The 19,042-nt window shown below is 38.5% G+C and overlaps 1 protein-coding gene across 5 annotated transcripts in view; it reads left to right on the forward strand.

The window, feature by feature from the left end:
- AFG2A (AFG2 AAA ATPase homolog A) overlaps nt 1-19,042 on the forward strand; it is a 285,684-nt gene that overhangs the window by 243 nt on the left and 266,399 nt on the right. For 4 of the 5 annotated variants that reach the window (XM_067530207.1, XM_067530210.1, XM_067530211.1 and 1 more), the window contains exons 2-9: nt 2,005-2,129; nt 2,787-2,944; nt 6,955-7,013; nt 8,232-8,867; nt 11,067-11,196; nt 11,946-12,002; nt 14,017-14,140; nt 17,185-17,440. In XM_067530207.1, the coding sequence (XP_067386308.1) occupies nt 2,005-2,129; nt 2,787-2,944; nt 6,955-7,013; nt 8,232-8,867; nt 11,067-11,196; nt 11,946-12,002; nt 14,017-14,140; nt 17,185-17,440 (1,545 nt within the window). Of the gene's footprint in view, nt 1-30; nt 127-2,004; nt 2,130-2,786; nt 2,945-6,954; nt 7,014-8,231; nt 8,868-11,066; nt 11,197-11,945; nt 12,003-14,016; nt 14,141-17,184; nt 17,441-19,042 lie in introns of those variants that run through there. The other variant, XM_067530208.1, reaches the window with a different exon arrangement.

Raw genomic sequence — 19,042 nt, forward strand, 5'->3', positions numbered from 1 at the left:
CCAGTGGAGCCGGGGCCGGGAGGAGAGGGGAAAGGAGCGAAGTCTGCTTGAAACACCTCACACACCTGCCCCCCAGCCAGCTCCTTCCTCCTCCGCGCCCAGAAGAAGAGACTTGAAGCCGTGTTGGTTAGTTAAAGGAGGGGGAAGAGGTTTTTCAGCAACCCAGTTTTCTTCTCCCCATGACAAGTGTGTGTGTATGTGGTGGTGGTGGGGTAATAATACAGTACAACTTTGGGGTTTTAAACATGCTTAAATTCAAGTAACACACTCTGTGTGTGTGTGTGTGTGTGTATTTGGGGTCAAATCATGCAAATTAAAAAATTCGGTTTTTAAAGCCCACGTTTTGGTCCTACATTTCTAGACCCGACAACGTCCTTTGCAAAAAAAACCAACAACAAAAAAAACCCAACAACAAACCCATTGTGTTTATTTATGTGCCATCTGTGATGCAAAGTTACCTACAAATATTTACTGTGAGGATGTCTTTATGGATAGTTTAATCAACCTACCCAGTGCTGTGCATCTGGTGAATGGTGCAACATCAGTAAGACTAGCTGTTACAAGTAAAGCTTCAGCTTTGCAATTGGTGCCCTGCCAGGCTCTATTTTGACCATATATTTGGGTGCAAGGGCATGCTGGTATAGATCTGATAGGACTTGAACCAGGGGAGGAGTCATTGGACCCAAGCAACAACTAAGTTTGTGGGACAACTAAGAAAAAAGGAGCGGGCCTGGGGGTCACAGGGTCAAACAAATGGACACCGAGCAGAGAACCCCAGACAGCGCCTACTGCTCCTAGAATGTGTCAAGGGAGCCAGCAGACACTGCCCAGAGGAACTCTGCCTGGATGCGTGAATGGAAGTAGGCCCCCCCAGCCAACCTCCTCTCCCTGGTCTTGTAGATGGTGGGTACAGTGCAGCAGAGTATATAGTATGGATTAAATATGTCTCCTAATTTTGCAGATACTCAAGTGAGTATTCCCATTGATTTTAATGGGACTTCTTATATGTGTAGGTTTGCAGGTTTGGAACCATATAACTGTTTGTTTGTTCTTCAGTGTAAAAATGCATATTACTGAAAAAGGCTTGTTCAAGACAGGCTACCACCCACTGGGATTGGCAATACATTACATGGAACTTTTGGATTTTTAAAAAATTGTCTTTTCTATATACAACCTTATTTATCCATATATGCATAACTCCACAGAAACTACTTAGTAAAGTTAAAACTGAATAAGAAAGCAGTAATGTTCAATTATAAAAAACCCACTTTCATGCTCCTTGCTCCTTTCAGAATGACAGCACATTATTCTCTGTTTTTGTTTTCTCTGTTCATGCTTCAGCAGCTCCCAATTAAACTGAACAATTTGTTAGTAGCCTCTAGTATTTAAAAACAAACAAACAAATATTGCTCTGTTGCAGAAATATTTTCCTAGGACATGACTTCTGTGTTGTATTGTGCTGTTCTTTTCAGTGATCATCTGCTGCTACATCGGGTATTGAAAAGATCACGGGATTGGTGGTGCAACACACAGACCTTCTCCTCTTGGTCACTGGGTCTCCTGTTGGCTTTAAATCTGAAGCAAGCTGATAGTGACCAAAAGTTATAATCTAACAGCTGTTCAGAAATCTAGCTGAACAGGACAGAACTGCCCTGCCCAAAATAAAAATAAAGACTGGATGGCTGAAGAAACTGGCTTTCAAGGAAGATTAAGAGGAGTTGTAACCTCTTTGGTTTAAGTGGTAGTCAAAAGGGAATGCATCTATTCAAGCTGCCTTGAAATTAATTGTGGATATCTGTCCAATTCTTCATGTGATAATGCCACAAAATCCACCATCGTTTTTGCAGTGTAGTGAATCTTGCTGCATGGGTAATGACAATGCAACTGTTTCATGTCGGAACAGGAGTTTTGTTTGCAGTCCTGTCCCTCTGGGTTGGCACATGTCATAAGCATTACATTTACTTACTGTACAGACGTATAACATATTTTCCTCTAATATTTTAGCAGATGACAAAGTTCCTAAAATGTACAGAAAAGTCCTTGTGCAACTGGGACTCAACAGTATGAAATCAGCAAATATATGCATAGGTCGGCCAGTTTTACTTACTGGGACAGATGGAAAACAAGAGGTGAGATTTCTTTTCTTGTCTGTTAGGCTAATTTTGTGCAAGGGCAATTGGTGGATTGGAGTTAGGTCACAAGTGAGAGATGAGTTTGGAGATTTCAAAATTCCGGTGGCTTCTAGTTCTCCACACAATTTAGTGCATTTCTCTTTTACACTTCAAAATTGGAAAAGCTGATGAATTGTCTATTAGACTGTTTTTGCAGTGCGGTGTTGAGACTTGTGCACAGCTTCTGATCGCTCTATGCCTGGATTTAGCTAGTGCCATTAATTGTTTTCAGGAATATTGAAAGTCACTCCCTTTTTATTTATTTATTTATTTATTTATTTAAAATGGTGAAGGGGAATGAATTTCAGACAGTTGACTATGCTTTTCCATCATCTATGGAAAAATTCTGCCCATAGTTATAGATTCTCTCTCATTCACAAAATTTAAGCCTTATATTTTTAGAAAGCATTTTAGTTCAGCCTTTAAGGAGTCCGGTGCTAATTGCCTTGCATTTTAAGTATTTGTGCAACATACAGTTTAACCCAATCCTTAATCCCTTGTAGAATTTGAATTAAAAGGTATGAAGGTTTTTTCCCCTTTCACTAGGGTATGAAAATTGGGGGGGAAAAGCTCTTAATCACCAAGTGGTTTCTTTTTATTTGAAACTCTATATAGGTTTGTACTGCTTGGCCGATTGCAAGCTTCCCAGGAGGGAAAGTTGGCCTCAGTGAAATCACTCAGAAGAATCTGCGAGTGAAACCTGGTGAGGCAGTCACTGTCCAGCCTGTAGTTGGTGCAGTGGTGCAGGCAGAAGAAGTAGATGTGAAGCTGAGGTTGGGAATTTTTCTGTGAACATTACCTACCAATGTGCATTTATAAATGTGCTTTATAAATTCAGACCTGTTGTAGGTGGATGTAGGTCCACTTTCCATTTTAATGGGACTACTCATGTGTTTAAAGTATTTGCAGGATTGGGGCCTAATTTTGTTTTGGGAGGTAGCATAGTGCTCGCTCCTATAGCCCCTCCTAGGCTGGAGCTCTCGTGTGACTTCTGCCTCAGAAAGTTTGATGAGTTGTGCTCTAGCTAAGTGGACTGAAAGATTTAATGTAGCCTGTATCCATTTATAAATTGCATATTTGTGTCACAGTTCTCAGGTTACTGATGGGAGCCTCCTGCTGTCTGGGTGCTGCAAAACTGCATGAACAGGAGTCTCTGTGATACTGAATTGAGCAGAATAGTCTGACTGCGTTTGAAGGGGTTCCCATTCCCCAAGTCTTTTTAGTATAGTCTCAAATTCGTTAATCCTGGGCGGGGTTGAGGATAGTGGTACGGACCACTTCACTGGTTGCTTTGGAGTTTGCCAAACCCATCCTGCCTGGTGGCTGGTATATTGGAGTATGTTATCTTCTTGTAGGATCAGCGTGTGTCCTTGAAAGCAATTTCCCTGAAGCTTTCCAGGAGTTCCTCTTCTTGGGAGCTGTAGAGCTGCTGTCTGCGCTCATCCAGCAGCAACAATCTGGAACTTCCTTATTTAAAACCCTTGCTCCACCCCTGACATTATTGACTAGGCTGGAGGGGCAGGGCCAGACCTGTCCACATCAGTTCTTCCACCCCTATGCTGCCGGTCTGGGATTTATACACCCCATGACAATTTGTTATTGATAATCCAAAAGGAAAAATAAAATTCCAAAGGGACGCACATCAGGATAATATGAAATAGGAACCAGCAGGTGTTTTATTTATTTATTAATATCTTGACCTGATACCTCTGTTAGAAACAGGTGGTGCTAAGTTAGTTCAGGCAATTTTTATGACCATGAGATCAAAATGAATGTTTATAATTTGGTTTCAGGTTATTTAAAGGATGAGCATTGTCTCTGCTTGAAAGAGATGCCATCAGGTTCATTACTGGTGTTGCAAATGTTGTAATTAAGAGTCTGATGCTGCAAAGACCTTACTGGTCGAGTAGCCCCATTGAGGCCAATAGAAATATTTATGTGAGTGTGGATCATTTGGAAGGATGAAATAAGTTTACAAATCTAACTTCCTTTTTAAAATTTAAATTTTCTCCATCAGTGCTGTTAGTGTAGATTTTGCATTTCCTTAGGTAGAGCAATGAAACTAGACTCGAGCCCTATGATTGTGTATCATTTTAGCGGCTGGAGACACAATGGGATGATGGGAGCTGGGCTCTGGGGCAGAGGAAAAGAGGACAGGGACAGAATTTGGAGCCAGAAGGGATTAGTGCAGGAGAGATGGGTACAAGGCAAAAGCCTAGGAGGCCAGGGAAAAAGGCAGGGGAACAGTGCCTTGGGAAGAGACAGGAGAACAGGGTGTGTTTTGTGAGGCAGTAAGAAGACACCTGGCAATGGTGTCTGGGGGAGAAACAGGAGGAGTTGAGGAGAGCACCCATGGGGGAAGAATGGTGATGTGGAGGAGGGAACTGGGAGGAGTGAACTTTCCATCAGACAAGAAGAAGTGGGGGTGACTCTTGCCATTTTGAGTGCTTTTTTTTTTATATTTTACTTTGAATTTTCAACTTGCAACTTAGACAGAGGGGACGGGGAGGAAACAATAAAAAACTAATAGGCTTTAAAATGATGAAGGTACTTGCTGGTTGGTGGTTTTTTGTTTTTTGTTTTTTGTTTTTTTTTTTTTTAATCTTCTGATTTTTTGGACCCTCTCATGATTTCTGGTCTTTGTAGTATTGACAGTATTCCACTGGTACAACATGTGGGTTGGTGCGGAATATTTCAATTCAAACATAGCTGTTTTCATTTTTTAAAGATTCCTGAAATATTAATTTTTATTAATATGTGATATTCAATTTTGTAAACTCTCTTCCGTATCTTTGCCTTACCCCTGAATTTCAGGTCTAACCATATGATTGTCCCTTTGAATACAGAGAAGCTATCCTCATGGGAATTGGCGCCCAGAAATGGTGGCAACACATCTTAATACTCCAGAAACTCAGGCACGCACTGCCAGTGTCAATAACATAAGCAGGCTAGTTGTCCTACTCTGATTGTTCTAGATGGCTTTGCTATATTTCACACACTCACGTTACTAACTCCATATGGTACACTTGCCTGTCTTTTTTTCTAATAAGCCAAAAACCACATAACTACTGTTTTAAGCTATAGCAAAACAAAGGATTAGAAAGTTGCCAAATGTTACATGCCCTTTGCCCACATTAGTTTAGTTAACTGCTAGAAAATATTTATTTCATTTAAACCCTCCCCCAGAAAGGTAGGCATTTTAAATAAAGTGAATAAAATAAACATAATCTGTGTTTGTTGTGTATGAATACTGTACAACATAACTTCCTGTGTTTTCAGCTATAACATTTGTATGGAATAGATTTTCCTTAAAAAAGACCTACCAATGGAATTATTCATAATTTCTAAAATACTTTTGGTTATAATAATCTTTTAGAAACTTTTCCTAATCAGAATGTTGAAAATTTTTCAAAACCAGATTTTTCCCTTTCGTTATGTTTTGTTCCAAATGCTGGGCTTCTAGAATTATTCTATTAGAGAAAACGTAAAGAAAGAAATGGTAGATCAGATCCTAAGTCACTCAAATTGCAACTGGCTTTCACACTATCTTTTCTCGTAAGACTACCAAATTAGTAAAATAAATATGTACAAATGTAGTCCTGTCTCCTGTAAGCAGTTATGTGCTTTTAGTTTTGTACACTTCTGTAGTCTAGACTGCCAAAACATTATTTGGATGTGTAAAGGTAATTAAATATGTGTTTGCTGCATCAGGGCCATAAAATTGTATGGTGACTTGAAGTTTCTCAAAAATGTATGATATGTTTCTTTTCTTAGAATTTGCTCCTTGATCAGAAAAATATTTGAGAAGGGAACTTTTTTCATTAGTAGATTTAGAACTCCCTCTGTTGACCATTATTTTAGTTGCAGTTTCAGTATCTGGTATGTTTCCTTTAAAACAAAAAAATATTTTGAATTTAATTGTTCTTTTGAGAAGCTTCTTTCTTTTTTTAGCGTAAAGGGAAAAAGGATAGATTATGATCATCTACAGATATTTAAAGTGTGTAAATGTAAATGCCAGGGAAGTGGAAGAATTACGGTTACGGTACAAGGTAAAATTAGGGATAAAACCGAGAAAAAGAAAATTTAGCCTAACTATTAGGAAAAAAATAATTCTGAAAGTATGGTCTGGTAGACGGTGAATAATCTTGATAGGTAAGGAGTTTAAGATCCCTCACTTAAAACTGGATTGCATACCACAGTGAAAACCTTTCACAGTCAGAGTAAAGGGCTAGCTCCTCCGTTCTGCAAATGCTCACGTTTGTGCTTACCTTTACAAATGCACGTATTGCCAGTGAGATCAATAGACTATTCATGTATGAAAGTTTTTGCAGGCCTGTGGTATAAAATGAGGTTTTTTTCTGAATCATTTACTGATTCTGTAAATGTAGTAACCACCCTTGCTGTCAGTCAGAACAGTAGTCACTTGGGAGATATATGTATCTCATCCTTGTCATTTTAAGGAATGATAAATCTTGACTTGTATTATTGTAAATACAGTATTTTTATATGAAAAAAATCAAAATAATTGTTACTATTTAAACTGGCTGTTAATTAGCTTTTGGACAAACATATTTACACTGTATTTATGACTAGACTAAAATGAGTCGAATAGAGAAACTTGTAAATTTGCCCATCAGTTTCTTCTGTTTTCAGAGTTCAATTATATTATATACTGCCAAACAAAGCATTTACTGTTAATGAGTAAATCATGGTTTATCAATATTGCAGACTTAATTCTGGTTTTAGAATTACTAGGGAATTGTAAAATTGTTTTTCATCACAGGGACAAAGATGCCTGTATTAATGCTGAAGAATTGTCCATCTATCTTTTGAGAAATCTAGGTAAGTGGTTTGTATTTTTTGTTTTACTTGTATACATCAGTAGAGAAGCAGGTTTTTGAGAGTAGAATATCAGTCACCCACTGTCTTCATCAAAGGCTTATGCCAAAATGATTTTTGCCTCTTTAACACTTTGTCATAAGAATTTAGTCTGTTTTAGCCTTAAATTTTTTAGTGACCTATTCATTCTCTACAACATCAACTCACTATGGTATAAATATCAAATAATAATATATTTACATGAAAGGTAGTTTCAGTCCATCATGGCTCCTGTCAGTTCGTTCTGGGATGGTTTAGAAGTCATTCTTGGTCTTCTACATGATAATGTGATGCACTCGCAACAATTGTGGGTATGAATTTTTCTGTTAGGAGAGAGAATTCAATACTCTGCCATGAGGTTTAGTATAGTTTTTAGTGTACCAGTATTTACATTCACTATATTTGACACCCTGAGCCTTCCATCAAATTGGACAAAACTGATGCTCTTTGTTTTGTAGAGAGCCAGGAGTGAGTTAGAAGGGATAGGAAATTATCTTACATAGCTAAAAAATAGTCCATCTACTCAAAGGTTTAATTGCTATAGGGGAAAAGCAATGGATTGAACTTGATCAATAGATTAATAGTGGTATTGCCAACCTCAAAAGTTAAAAAAATTGAGGTTTATTATGTGATTTTTAATTTAAAAAAAATTTGGATTCTTTTTATTTGCCTTCTGATTTTTGAGCTGTTAGGCTGCAATCAAGCTGTTCTCTGCAACCAGGAAGGGCTAAAATCTTACTACTCAAAAGATACTCACATAAGCAGATGATTCCAGGAGCTGGGATTTAAAGTAAAACATCATATCTCATGAGATGTGATAAATCTTGGGTTAGTGGACAATGCTAATAAATAGCTTCTATTTCTAGCAAAGACAGTTCTTTAGTTTGTAAGTAGTTATGAGATCCAAAATTTAAAACAACCAGAAATATACCAATGGCCAGTCATTCAGAATATTTATCCTCTTATAGGCTGGCTATATTTGAAGGGATCATTGTAGATGAGACCTCTATTTTCTTTTTTCATCACATCGCCTTTTAGGACAGTTAATTTGTGACATTTGTGTTACAGGTTTACTGATAAAGAATTGTTCCGATCCATTCATATCTAATTCATTCAAATTATTTCTGGAAAAATGAAATTAATATGTATTTTTTCATTTACTAAAATTTAATCTTGTTGTAGATGGGAAGATAGTTTTGCCAGGCAACCTTTTGCATCTGACTTTCTATGGCAAACCTTGCAACCTGATGGTGATGAAGGTGAAAGGAACAGATGGGGCCCTGCTGAAAATGCAGAGCAGTACTGTTTACAGTGAAACACAAGAACCGGTCCTTGAGAAGACTGACTTGGAGACCAGCACTTTAAACTTGTCTTTGCAACTCAGAAAGTTGGACATAGAAGGCAACCAGGAAGGAGCATCTACCAGCACTCCATGCAAGCTGATGGCTCAAAGTTCACCAGTTTCTTCAAATGCTGTGGTGATAGGTATTGAGCAGGATTATGGCCGAACAGATGAGTTCTGTGATGAGGGGAATGTCAGGGACCTTACTGATGGTTCTGAATCAATCAGAGAGGAAGACAGCATGAGATTGCGATCAACTGGCAAAACTGGAGAAAAATGCAATTTGGATACATTTTATTTCATTTCTTCAGAAACAAGAGTCAATTTCATAGAGAATTGGACTATTGGAACAGAGAAACATGATCGTAAATCTGAAGTTACCTATGATATGATAGGTGGTTTAAACAGCCAGCTAAAAACTATTAGAGAAACAATTGAACTGCCCCTGAAGCATCCTGAATTGTTTAAGAGTTACGGTATGATGTCTAAGAGTTGGTTTTCTTCATCTAATACAATGTTTTCCTTTTTAATTTACCACTTCTTTCACCCATATTAAGAAGTCAGTCACTCACTCACTGTGTGATACTGATTTGACGTACTTGAGTTCCCAACTCAATTTTTAATTAGCCTCCTTACAATTGTTCCTTTTTTATAACCAAGTGTTTAGGTTGTCAGGATCATGTCTTAGAGAGAAGAGTCTGTGAATGTGTAGGTACTTAAGGAGAACGCATGAAAAGCAACAAGGGTTATAGATTGTCACTTGAAAAGTTCAGTACTCTTGCGTAACTCCATTGCTTAAAGTCTGTTTTAACAGACTTCAGTGTTTAAAAAAAAGTGCATTCAATGTAAAGATTGTCTGGCCAATCAAATTCTAGTTTTTCCCTTCATCCCTTCCCCTTTTAATTCTTTGTCTGACCCAGGGTTTCTGCAAATTATGGAAAAGAGTATGGTGCAATTCACCTGTTTCTCCATAATTTCTATGAAAAGTTAAAGTCCTAGGGAAGTTTTTCAAGAAAGGGATTACTTGGGGATAGGAGTATGGTGTGGCTGCTATTCTTACAGGTTTTTTAAGTAAACCCTGTTGATTGTTTTGATCCATAAATCACCTGCATGCATAGAAGATGGAATTATCCGGTTTTCACCCTCAAAATCCTTCTGTCAGTAGGGGGGTTACTTGTCTCTCTGTGGAATGGCCAAGGCATTTAACCCCCAAGCTCATGTATGATCTGAGATCCACATGGTCTTGGGATATGGGGTAGGGTCCCTATGCCTCTGCATTGCCTCTTCCCTTAGGTCTCCTCTGTGGGGAGGTGGGTTGATGGAACAGAGGGACAATCCATGTAAGACAATGATGGGTGTATTGGCTGATGTTATGTAGGGCTTCCCTCTGGGTTTCTGTGGGACAATGGCATGAGGAATTCCCAATCATGTTCTATCCTGCCACTACCTGATTCACAAAGCCCAGACCTCAAGATGCACCAGAGGATTTCAAGTGTCAGGGACAAGGAACGATGATGCTGCAAAACCCACACTGCAGGTCTGGATAATCAGTGTCTCTGCTAGTGGCATCAGAGGAGATGATCAAGCCATGTATTTACTTAAGGCTCAAATAGGTGGTTATCTGCAGTTCAGTAGCATAGGAATTGCATACTACATCAGACGCTTGGTCTCTCTTTCCTTGACGCTGACAAGCATCAGATGCAACAGCAGAAGGTGCAACAATTTCCTCAATGGGAATGTTATTCCATAATGGTCCGTAGAGAAAGTTTCTTCCTAATCATTGTCAATTAATGTTTAGTTTTTTGTTCTACTTGTGTGTATATATAGTCCTAGGATTTGGGCTTTATATGTATAGATTCTACAGTTCTCAGGAATTTTATTACATTGGATTTTATTCCATCACCTCTATAGTATAATTTGTCCTTCCTGTGTAGTTTATTGCCAGGCATACAATATTTCATTGCACATTTGTCATTCTGCCATATTTCATTAATGCCCATTCTGCCAAGGTCCCTTTTCAGGTCAGGAATTCTAGTGCTTCTCTTTTTAGCTTTTAAACTTTGTTTTTAATGTTTGGGTTTGTGCCTGTTTTATTTAATTCTGGGCTGAAACTCTTTAATCTTTCCAGAATGTACTTGTGTTCCCTATCTCTCTCCCAGTTCAGCTGTAATTTCTCTTGAGTCTTAACTATATGTGGAGACACCTTGTTTTATCAACATTCCTGGCTGATGCCCTTGTTTGACCTGAGTGCTCCTCAGTAGCTGTCAGCTATCCCCAGTCGCCTAATATTTGCTATTATAGAGGCACATTCATTTTTATATTTGGTATTTCCACTCTTTTGAATAACATTATTTAGAGTTTGTGTACCTGTATTGAAGTGGAGTGGTTTTGTTGTGCTGGAGGTTTGCACAAACAGTATTGTAGGAATCTTGAGTAACATAATAAAGATATTAATAGTAGGCTTTCAATCAGAGAAGTTTTTGAATGGGGCTATTGGGAAAAATAACATATAATAGGTTTTATTTAGAATTAATATACACCTATATTTCTTAAATAGAAGCATGCAGAATATAGAAATCAGTAATATAGATGTGTATATTGTATGGTGATTTGACTTGTTCACAGCTACCTTAAGCACAAGTAACGCTTTCCTCTCTGTTTGTGTTTGTTTAAAGGAATTCCACCTCCTAGAGGGGTGCTACTGTACGGCCCTCCTGGTACTGGGAAAACCATGATTGCCAGAGCCGTTGCAAATGAAGTTGGAGCTCATGTTTCAGTTATTAATGGTCCTGAAATTATAAGCAAGTAAGTCCCACTAATTTATTGGATCAGTAACTTAGAGACAGTGGGCCAAAATCTGCACTTACATACACCCATTGGAGTTGCACAGTGTGTAAATCTGTACAATTGGGTCCAGTGCATATGTCCAAGTCTCAGAAGTTCATGGGGAAAGATTATTTCTGTAGCACTACACTGCTTATTGTTCTAGAGTGAAAATTATAGTTGTCACCTCCAAGTGAAATGAAGTAATAGAAGGCTGTTTTCTTCATTCCTATGAAGAAGATTCTTATCTAATGTAATACAGAGGCGTTTGTATGGCAGTGGAGTGGGAAGTAAAGGAAATAATTTGATAAATAATTAGAAAGATAATTAGAACAGTTCCATCTGCATGCCATTTGTATGTCCAACAAGGAAAAGGGACTGTTTGTTAAAGCACAGTAAAAATAAAGGATGAGGCTATAGATGAGAATTTATCCAGACAACATTGTTTTAGTTATGAAAAACTACGTTTTCTATGATCTAGATGGAGATAAACAATTCCCCCTAATTTTTGCTGGCTATAGATAAGTCATATTTTTAAAAAATATATCAATTTTGCCTTAATCTCTTATCCTAGTAGAAATGCAAATTTAAAATAATCTTTGTGGCAATCCACATATTTTCTGGGATGTTTTGAAGGTTTGTATGCCACCTTGTGGAAACTCAAGGAATAGAGTCCAGCACCAAATTGGAAAACAATAAAAGTTCTGTTACTAAAATATTTTCATTTTCAGGTTTTATGGTGAGACGGAATCAAGATTACGACAGATATTTGCGGAAGCCTCTCAGCGGTACATGCAACTTAGATCATTGTGATTTCATACATGTTCACTTTTGATACTAATTTTGATATTCTGTAAAGAAAAGATTAGGATCTCTGGATTGTAATATTTTTCCTGCAGAAGTATTCTAAATGAAGATAAGTTTATTTATATACATCTTGACCCAAAGGAGAGTAATGAAGTTCTTACCTTCACATTTTATGGTTTTGGTCACTTTTGTAAATGCAATGTCATAGAATCATAGAATATTAGCATTGAAAGGGACCTCAGGAAGTCATCTAGTCCAACCCCCTACTCAAAGCAGGACTAACTTCAGCTAAAAAATCCCAGCCAGGGCTTTGTCAAGCTGCAGCTTAAAAACTTCTAAAGATGGAGATTCAGCCACCTCCCTAGGTAACCAATTTCAGTGCTTCACCACCCTCCTGGTGAAAAACTTTTTCCTAATATCCAACATAGACCTCCCCACTGCAACTTGAGACCATTGCTTCTTGTTCTGTCATCTGCCACCACTCAGAACAGCCTAGCTCCATCCTCTCTGGAACCCCCTTTCAGGTAGTTAAAGGCTGCTATCAAATCCCCCCTCATTCTTCTCTTTTGCAAACTAAACAAGCCTACTTCCCTCAGTCTCTCCTCATAAGTCCTGTGCTCCAGCCCCCTAATCATTTTTGTTGCTTTCCGCTGGACTCTCTCCAACTTGTCCACATCCTTTTTGTAGTGGGGGGCCCAAAACTGGACACAATACTCCAAATGCGGCCTCACCAATGCCGAATAGAGGGGAATAATCACTTCCCACGATCTGCTGGCAATACTCCAGGGCACACTGCTGACTCCTATCCAGCTTCTTATCCACTGTAACTCCCAGGTCCTTTTCTACAGAACTGCTTCCTAGCCTATCAGTCCCCAGTCTGTAGCTGTGCATGGGATTCTTGCGTCCTAAGTGCAGGACTCTGCTTGTTACAAGCTGCCAGCTAGACATGGAGCCTTTGGTCACTACCCGTTGAGTCTGATAATGTAGCCAGCTCTCTATCCATTTTATAGTCCATTCATCCAACGCAAACTTCTTTGTTATTTAAGGAGGTTGTTGCATATTTCTTCAAACCAATAAGCATGTGTCCCAAATAAAATATTAAATTCTCAGCCTCATTTTTGTTAGAACCCAAAATTCTCATTTGCAATAGAAAGGAACCCAAGCCAGATAGTTTTCATTTGGATGCAAACTTTACTTACTTTAGTTCCAAAGATGTTTAGATGCAAAGATTTAGTTTGGGCTGATTTCTAATTTTCAGTGGAAATGTTCTGCCATCTGAGCCAAAAGTGATACTCGTTTAGCTTAAACCAGAGAAGCCCATCTTCTGTTTTACTCATATTTCATCATAGAAATAGGATGGCAGAAAGTTGTCACTGACATTAGTGAGCCGAAAAACGAAAATCTCATTAAAACCTTACAGAATTTTAATTGTGTGTTTTTGAAAAACCTGTTGAAGTGGATGTGAAATTTATGATTACTGTGGGCATGTGGTATATACTCAAGTGCTTTTAATAGCTATCTGCACCATGTGTGACTATACTTATAGGGCCAGATTCAGTACTAGGATAGAGAGGGTACTTTTCTTGGTCAAGTTTAAGTGATTTAATTGTAAACTAAATTCATTTGGGAGGCCAAATTCAACTGAGGACAGGAGCAAGAGAGAACTGAGCCTGACTTTTAGGTCCTAATTTGAGTTTGCATGGACAGCAATTTAAAAACCATCTTTTTACTTGTAAACTGAGTAAATTCAGTATAGAATCTGAGACACAATAAATGTGGAATTGCACAATGCAATTATTTTACAGAGTCATTTATTAGAGCAGAAACATACTTCAGGCCTGAAAGCCTTAGTCATCTAGGTGAATTGGATGCCTGTTTATTTTAATGGGATTTGGGTGTCCATATCCATTAGTTTTGAAAATTGAAGCCTAAATGTGTTAAATGCTACAGTGTACATTTGGCAGATAAGTTGCTTTTATTTATTTTTTCTTTCAGTCGCCCATCAATTATATTTATTGATGAGCTGGATGCACTCTGTCCGAAGAGAGAAGGGGCTCAGAATGAAGTAGAAAAGAGAGTTGTAGCTTCATTATTAACATTGATGGATGGCATCGGCTCAGTAAGTAAAGTACTATATGTTGATGCAATTAGTATTTTAAGGGGAAGAACTGAATAAATTGCATTAGGTTTTGTAGCATGGTCAGGCCAGCATAAGATGAATCAGAAGAAACTTTTGAGTGCAATCATAGAATCATAGAATATTAGAGTTGGAAGGGACCTCAGGAGGTCAAAATCTAATATCCTTGTTGAAATCTAATATCCTTGTTGAATTTAAGGGAAAAGAAAGAGAAGACGTGTGTCTCAATACCATACTTGAATGCCTGACTCATTTGAGCCAGAACATTAAGCCTGATCCGGAGAGCAGTATCCAAGATTTTGTAGAAATTTGACTTCTTGGAATTGGAAAAAGAGGTCCTTCCCCCTTCATTAAGGAGATTAATCCATCTGGGAGCTATAGTAGGTGTGTCCAAAGGAAGAGTTAAAGAGGGTTATAGATGTTACCTCTGAGATGAAGTTAAAGGAGAGAAGCATATCAATCTAGAGGATTAATGGAACCCATTGTAGTCCATCATGTGTTGTCATCTGTTTAAGGGGAACTGCAGCTGGTCAGGATTTTTTTTGTTGGAATGATTTTCCAAAGGAAAATCCAGTTTCTGCAAAATTGAAAATTTTAGTGGGAAATTTTTTATTTTTGCTACAATTTTTTATTTTTCTCTAGGGAAAAACAAAACTATTTTTATTTTTTTTTTTTTTTAATTTCAGATCATTTTGATCTGAATCAAAATATTTTGGTTTGTTGAACTGACCTGAAACAATTTTGGGGGTCAGCTCAATGGTTTTCCCTATTATGGTGAATTGCTCCATGGGGATTATAGTTCATATTCTCATATTGTCCTATGGGTTCTCTGATATGATTATATTGCCTAACATACAATGCTATCTTTCCTGGGACTGTGCAGCGTGGTGCATCATGGGAGTCACATGGCTGGGGGTGCAACATGGAAAATGTAGTCTGGCCAGGGATCCTGGCCCATAGGGAGCCTGGAGGCATCAGGTTCCTGAACTACAGCTCCCATGAGGCAATGTGCCACAATACGAAAATGCAGTATAATGTTGAGTTGCCCCCCAAAATGTTTCATGTTAGTTCAGCAAACCGAAATAAAGCTATCACCGTGCCCAGAATGGGTTACAGTTGACAGGGCCAATCTCAGATCTGGTGTGACCAGATAGCAAGAGTGAAAAACCGGGACAGGGAGTGGGGGATAATAGGCACATACATAAGACAAAGGCCAAAACCTCGGGACTGTCCCTATACAATCGGGAAATCTCGTCATTCTACTCAGGTCAGACTGTCAGAAAATAGGGCAGACACATCTAAACTGGCGGTAAACTCTCTAATTAGATTTAACCAAACCAGCAGTAAATGTGTGCTCTTGGATCACTGTATTAGCTTACCATGGAGCCGTAGCCCATCCCCTTAGAAATTCTAGCCTGTATTACCACCCAGAATTAATGATGAAAGGTTATTAAAACAAAAAATCATCACACATTCGGTTATTCCCAGTCCCAAAGAGCCAGTCATTTACCCCAGGTCAAAATATATTTCAGATTTCCTCCAAGACAACACTGAAGCCAAGTTCTTTAGCAAACCAAACTGAAGCTTTATTAGCTAAGAAAAATAAATGAGTTATTGAGAGGTTAAAATAGGTAATATCTATAACCGGTGAGTCAAAGTTTGTAAGTCCAAAATGAAGGCAGAGGTGGTGAAACTGCTTAGTTCTCCATAAGTCTCTTGGGGCTGCCCAAAATGGCTTTGGGGACCTCTGTCTTGTATCTAGAACCATTCCCTGACATCATCCAAATAGATCAGAGATGCAGGATCATTCCCTTCAATCAGTGTTTATAGATCCTGCTCACCTAAGGCAAGTTGACAAGTGTCTTGACCCACGTGGGTTTTGATGAGTAGCAGCTGCCAATTGAGCTGTGAATATCCATTGTTGAACATGAAACAATCCTTGCTTTGAAGTTAACATTCTATTTCCTATGTATACACAAGTAATCTAGTTAAAGTAATATACATAATGTAATTGCTGGCCATTCATTACAGTAGGGATGGATAAGTGGGAACAATAAAGTGCCCATGTTCATGATGTTCTGCACACTAAGTAAATTCTTATCTTTATACTAACACACCTTTTGATCTAAGGGTTATTTACTATGGCTATGTCTACACTGACGGTGGCAAAGTCGCCACTGTCCGATAGACTTGCCTGGATCGACTGAGCAGTCAGTGAAGACCTGCTCAGTCGATCCAGAAGTCGATGCTGTTAATCCACCCTCTCAAGTGGCGTAGTGCTGCGTCGCGGGAGTGCAGTGAAGATGGCGCGCCGAAGAGAAGCACAGCAGTCGACGGCAGTTACGCAAGTTCTCTGTGTAGTTTGCGTAACTCCCGTCGACTGCTGCTGAATCGCTGTGGTAAGTGTAGACCAAGCCTAAAGGGCATGCATAACAGCAAATAAACAACAGTATATAGTCAAGCTTATCAATACAGTTACATCTTACAAGTGAATCGGTTCAAACACACCATGACCTTTTAACATTCCTTTGATTTCTATTAGCATGTGAGCGAAGTAGCCAGCTGGCAACCTGTGAGATAGCAGCATAAAAGCATTTAATCTTTTCTGAATTGAAAATTTTCAGAACTCTGTATCCTGCGAAAAATGAAGATATTTCAACTTTTTCTCCCAGTTTGAGACAAAACCAAATGTTGAAATATAGCAATGTCTTGTGGAACTGAAATTCTTTCACTCAGCTCTAATGGGAACATGGTCCGCCCCAATGTGATACTAGGGGCCCAGTTCCTGTCCCAAAAGTTCCACCACATGATTGTTCCTCATCTGATGAGTTGGAATGTGCTATGTATGTATGTATTCTTTTTGGAGGTAGAAACAGACTCTAGTTTGCTATCTGAACTTATGCATAACTGTAATGTGAAAAAAGACAGGGAGGATGTCATTGCTGTTGAAGTAAGTGTTAATTGTGTGGTGCTTTAACATCATTTTAAAATCTTCCTTGTTTTTCTATTTGCTTTTTCTCATTTAGGAGGAGAGTGAGGGGCAACTCTTGGTACTTGGTGCTACAAACCGTCCGCATGCACTGGATGCAGCTCTGCGTAGACCTGGGCGTTTTGATAAAGAGATAGAAATCGGGATCCCCAGTGCCCAGGACCGATTAGACATCTTCAGAAAACTTCTTAATAAGGTTCCTCATCTGTTGACAGCAATGGAGTTGGTGCAGTTGGCTGATAGTGCACATGGCTATGTGGGAGCAGACTTGGCAGCCTTATGCAAGGAAGCAGGTAAGGTATACTGCTAGTCCCATTGTGAGTTCACTTACTCAGAATATCCACCTGTCTGCAAATGGTACACACAATACACCTTACAGAATGACCTAAAACAATGAAATCTTTGTCTTCATATTTTTGTAATGTTTTGCAGCAAAATCCACAAAGGGCTTTAAGAAAGTAAACAAATTATGGGAAACTGTGATCAGTTAAGCCTTTTGCGTTCCTGTCAGCAGTTTGACTCTAGCCCAGGCTGTATGAGACCAAAAGTTATCATCTGATGACTGTCCCCATGTGGCTGTTCTCAGCCCCTTGTACTTTTGTGATTCTGGTTACGGACTAACTGGACATGAAGACTGAAATGCTAGAGAGCAGTATGAGTCTGCTGCCTTTATCCATCACTGTTCTGTGGACAAAGAGAGAGCTTCCAAGCTGCTACACCTTTAACAGACACTTAAAATATTTTTTTAAATAATTGGGGAAAAAAAGATGACTATGGGAGTCCCCATGTCATCTTTAGTTTATTATGTAAAAGATTTTTTGTAAACTATTGTTCAGTGAGTTGACCAACCGCTGGTGAATGGATTCCAAGTATTCCTAAGAGCTTCCCTGCTCTTTCCTCAGGAAACAAAATTGTGAGACAGTAGAAGAGTTATCCTCACAATACGTTCTGGTTGGATTCACTAGGAAGTGTTTAAAAGCAAACCTGTTTCTGTTTTCAATGAAAAATTATAGAAACGTTCCAGTTTTGCATTTTGCAAGAACAAAGGTTTATAAAATCTAAATGTCAGGCTTTAAACTGAACTGAGAACATTTAAAAAAACCCATAATTATGATCAGAACATGACTGTAGTATTATACTTGCACCTTTTTATACAACAGAGTTTTGCTATCTTTAGCAGTGTAACAGAGCACTGGATTCTATTCTGACCCACACATCATGAATACAATTGTTTATTAAGATTGCAGAATTGTTATTATGGGGGATGATACATGAACCAGAAAGATCTGTATTTGATCATCAGAATTTACAGGGCAGTCTGTCAAATATTTATCTGTTTGTTTGTGTATAGATTAAATGGAGAAGATAAATATGGACCTTTGGTGTCATTTTTACAGGGTCACTTTGCAGACTATAAGACTTTAAGCTCTGTTGTAAGTTAACAATTATTTTTTTTAAAACAAATAAAAACCCTACCATTTTTTTCCCCTGTTCTGCTTTGGAAAATCTCAGTTGGAGACCGTCTCCCTCTGCTTCACAACCTTCAGAAAGAAAACGTTAAAGGATGTGGAGTAAAGTCTCTGGTTTAACCAAAGATATTAAGGTCCACATTTCAAAGGCGTTTCAACCAAATCTCTACTTGTGCACATGCAAATTTTCTTTGTGACTTTGTGCACTTAGTTTTACCCATCTTCAAAGGATGATTACCCAGTCATTTTAGATCTATGGAAGGAACACAGGGCATAAATTAAAAATATCTTACTTATTATGCAGATCTCTAAGCCCTTGTTATTGCTTGTATTACAGTATTAATGCAACCCAGACTGGGGGCCCGTGTGCTGAATGCTGTACAGACACACTGTGCAAGACAATTCCTGGTCTGAAGAGCTTATGGT

Source organism: Emydura macquarii, unplaced genomic scaffold, assembly GCF_026122565.2.
Source record: "Emydura macquarii macquarii isolate MOO-44397 ecotype Brisbane River unplaced genomic scaffold, CSIRO-AGI_Emac_v2 contig_3044, whole genome shotgun sequence".
In the NCBI taxonomy this organism is placed as follows: Eukaryota; Metazoa; Chordata; order Testudines; family Chelidae; genus Emydura; species Emydura macquarii.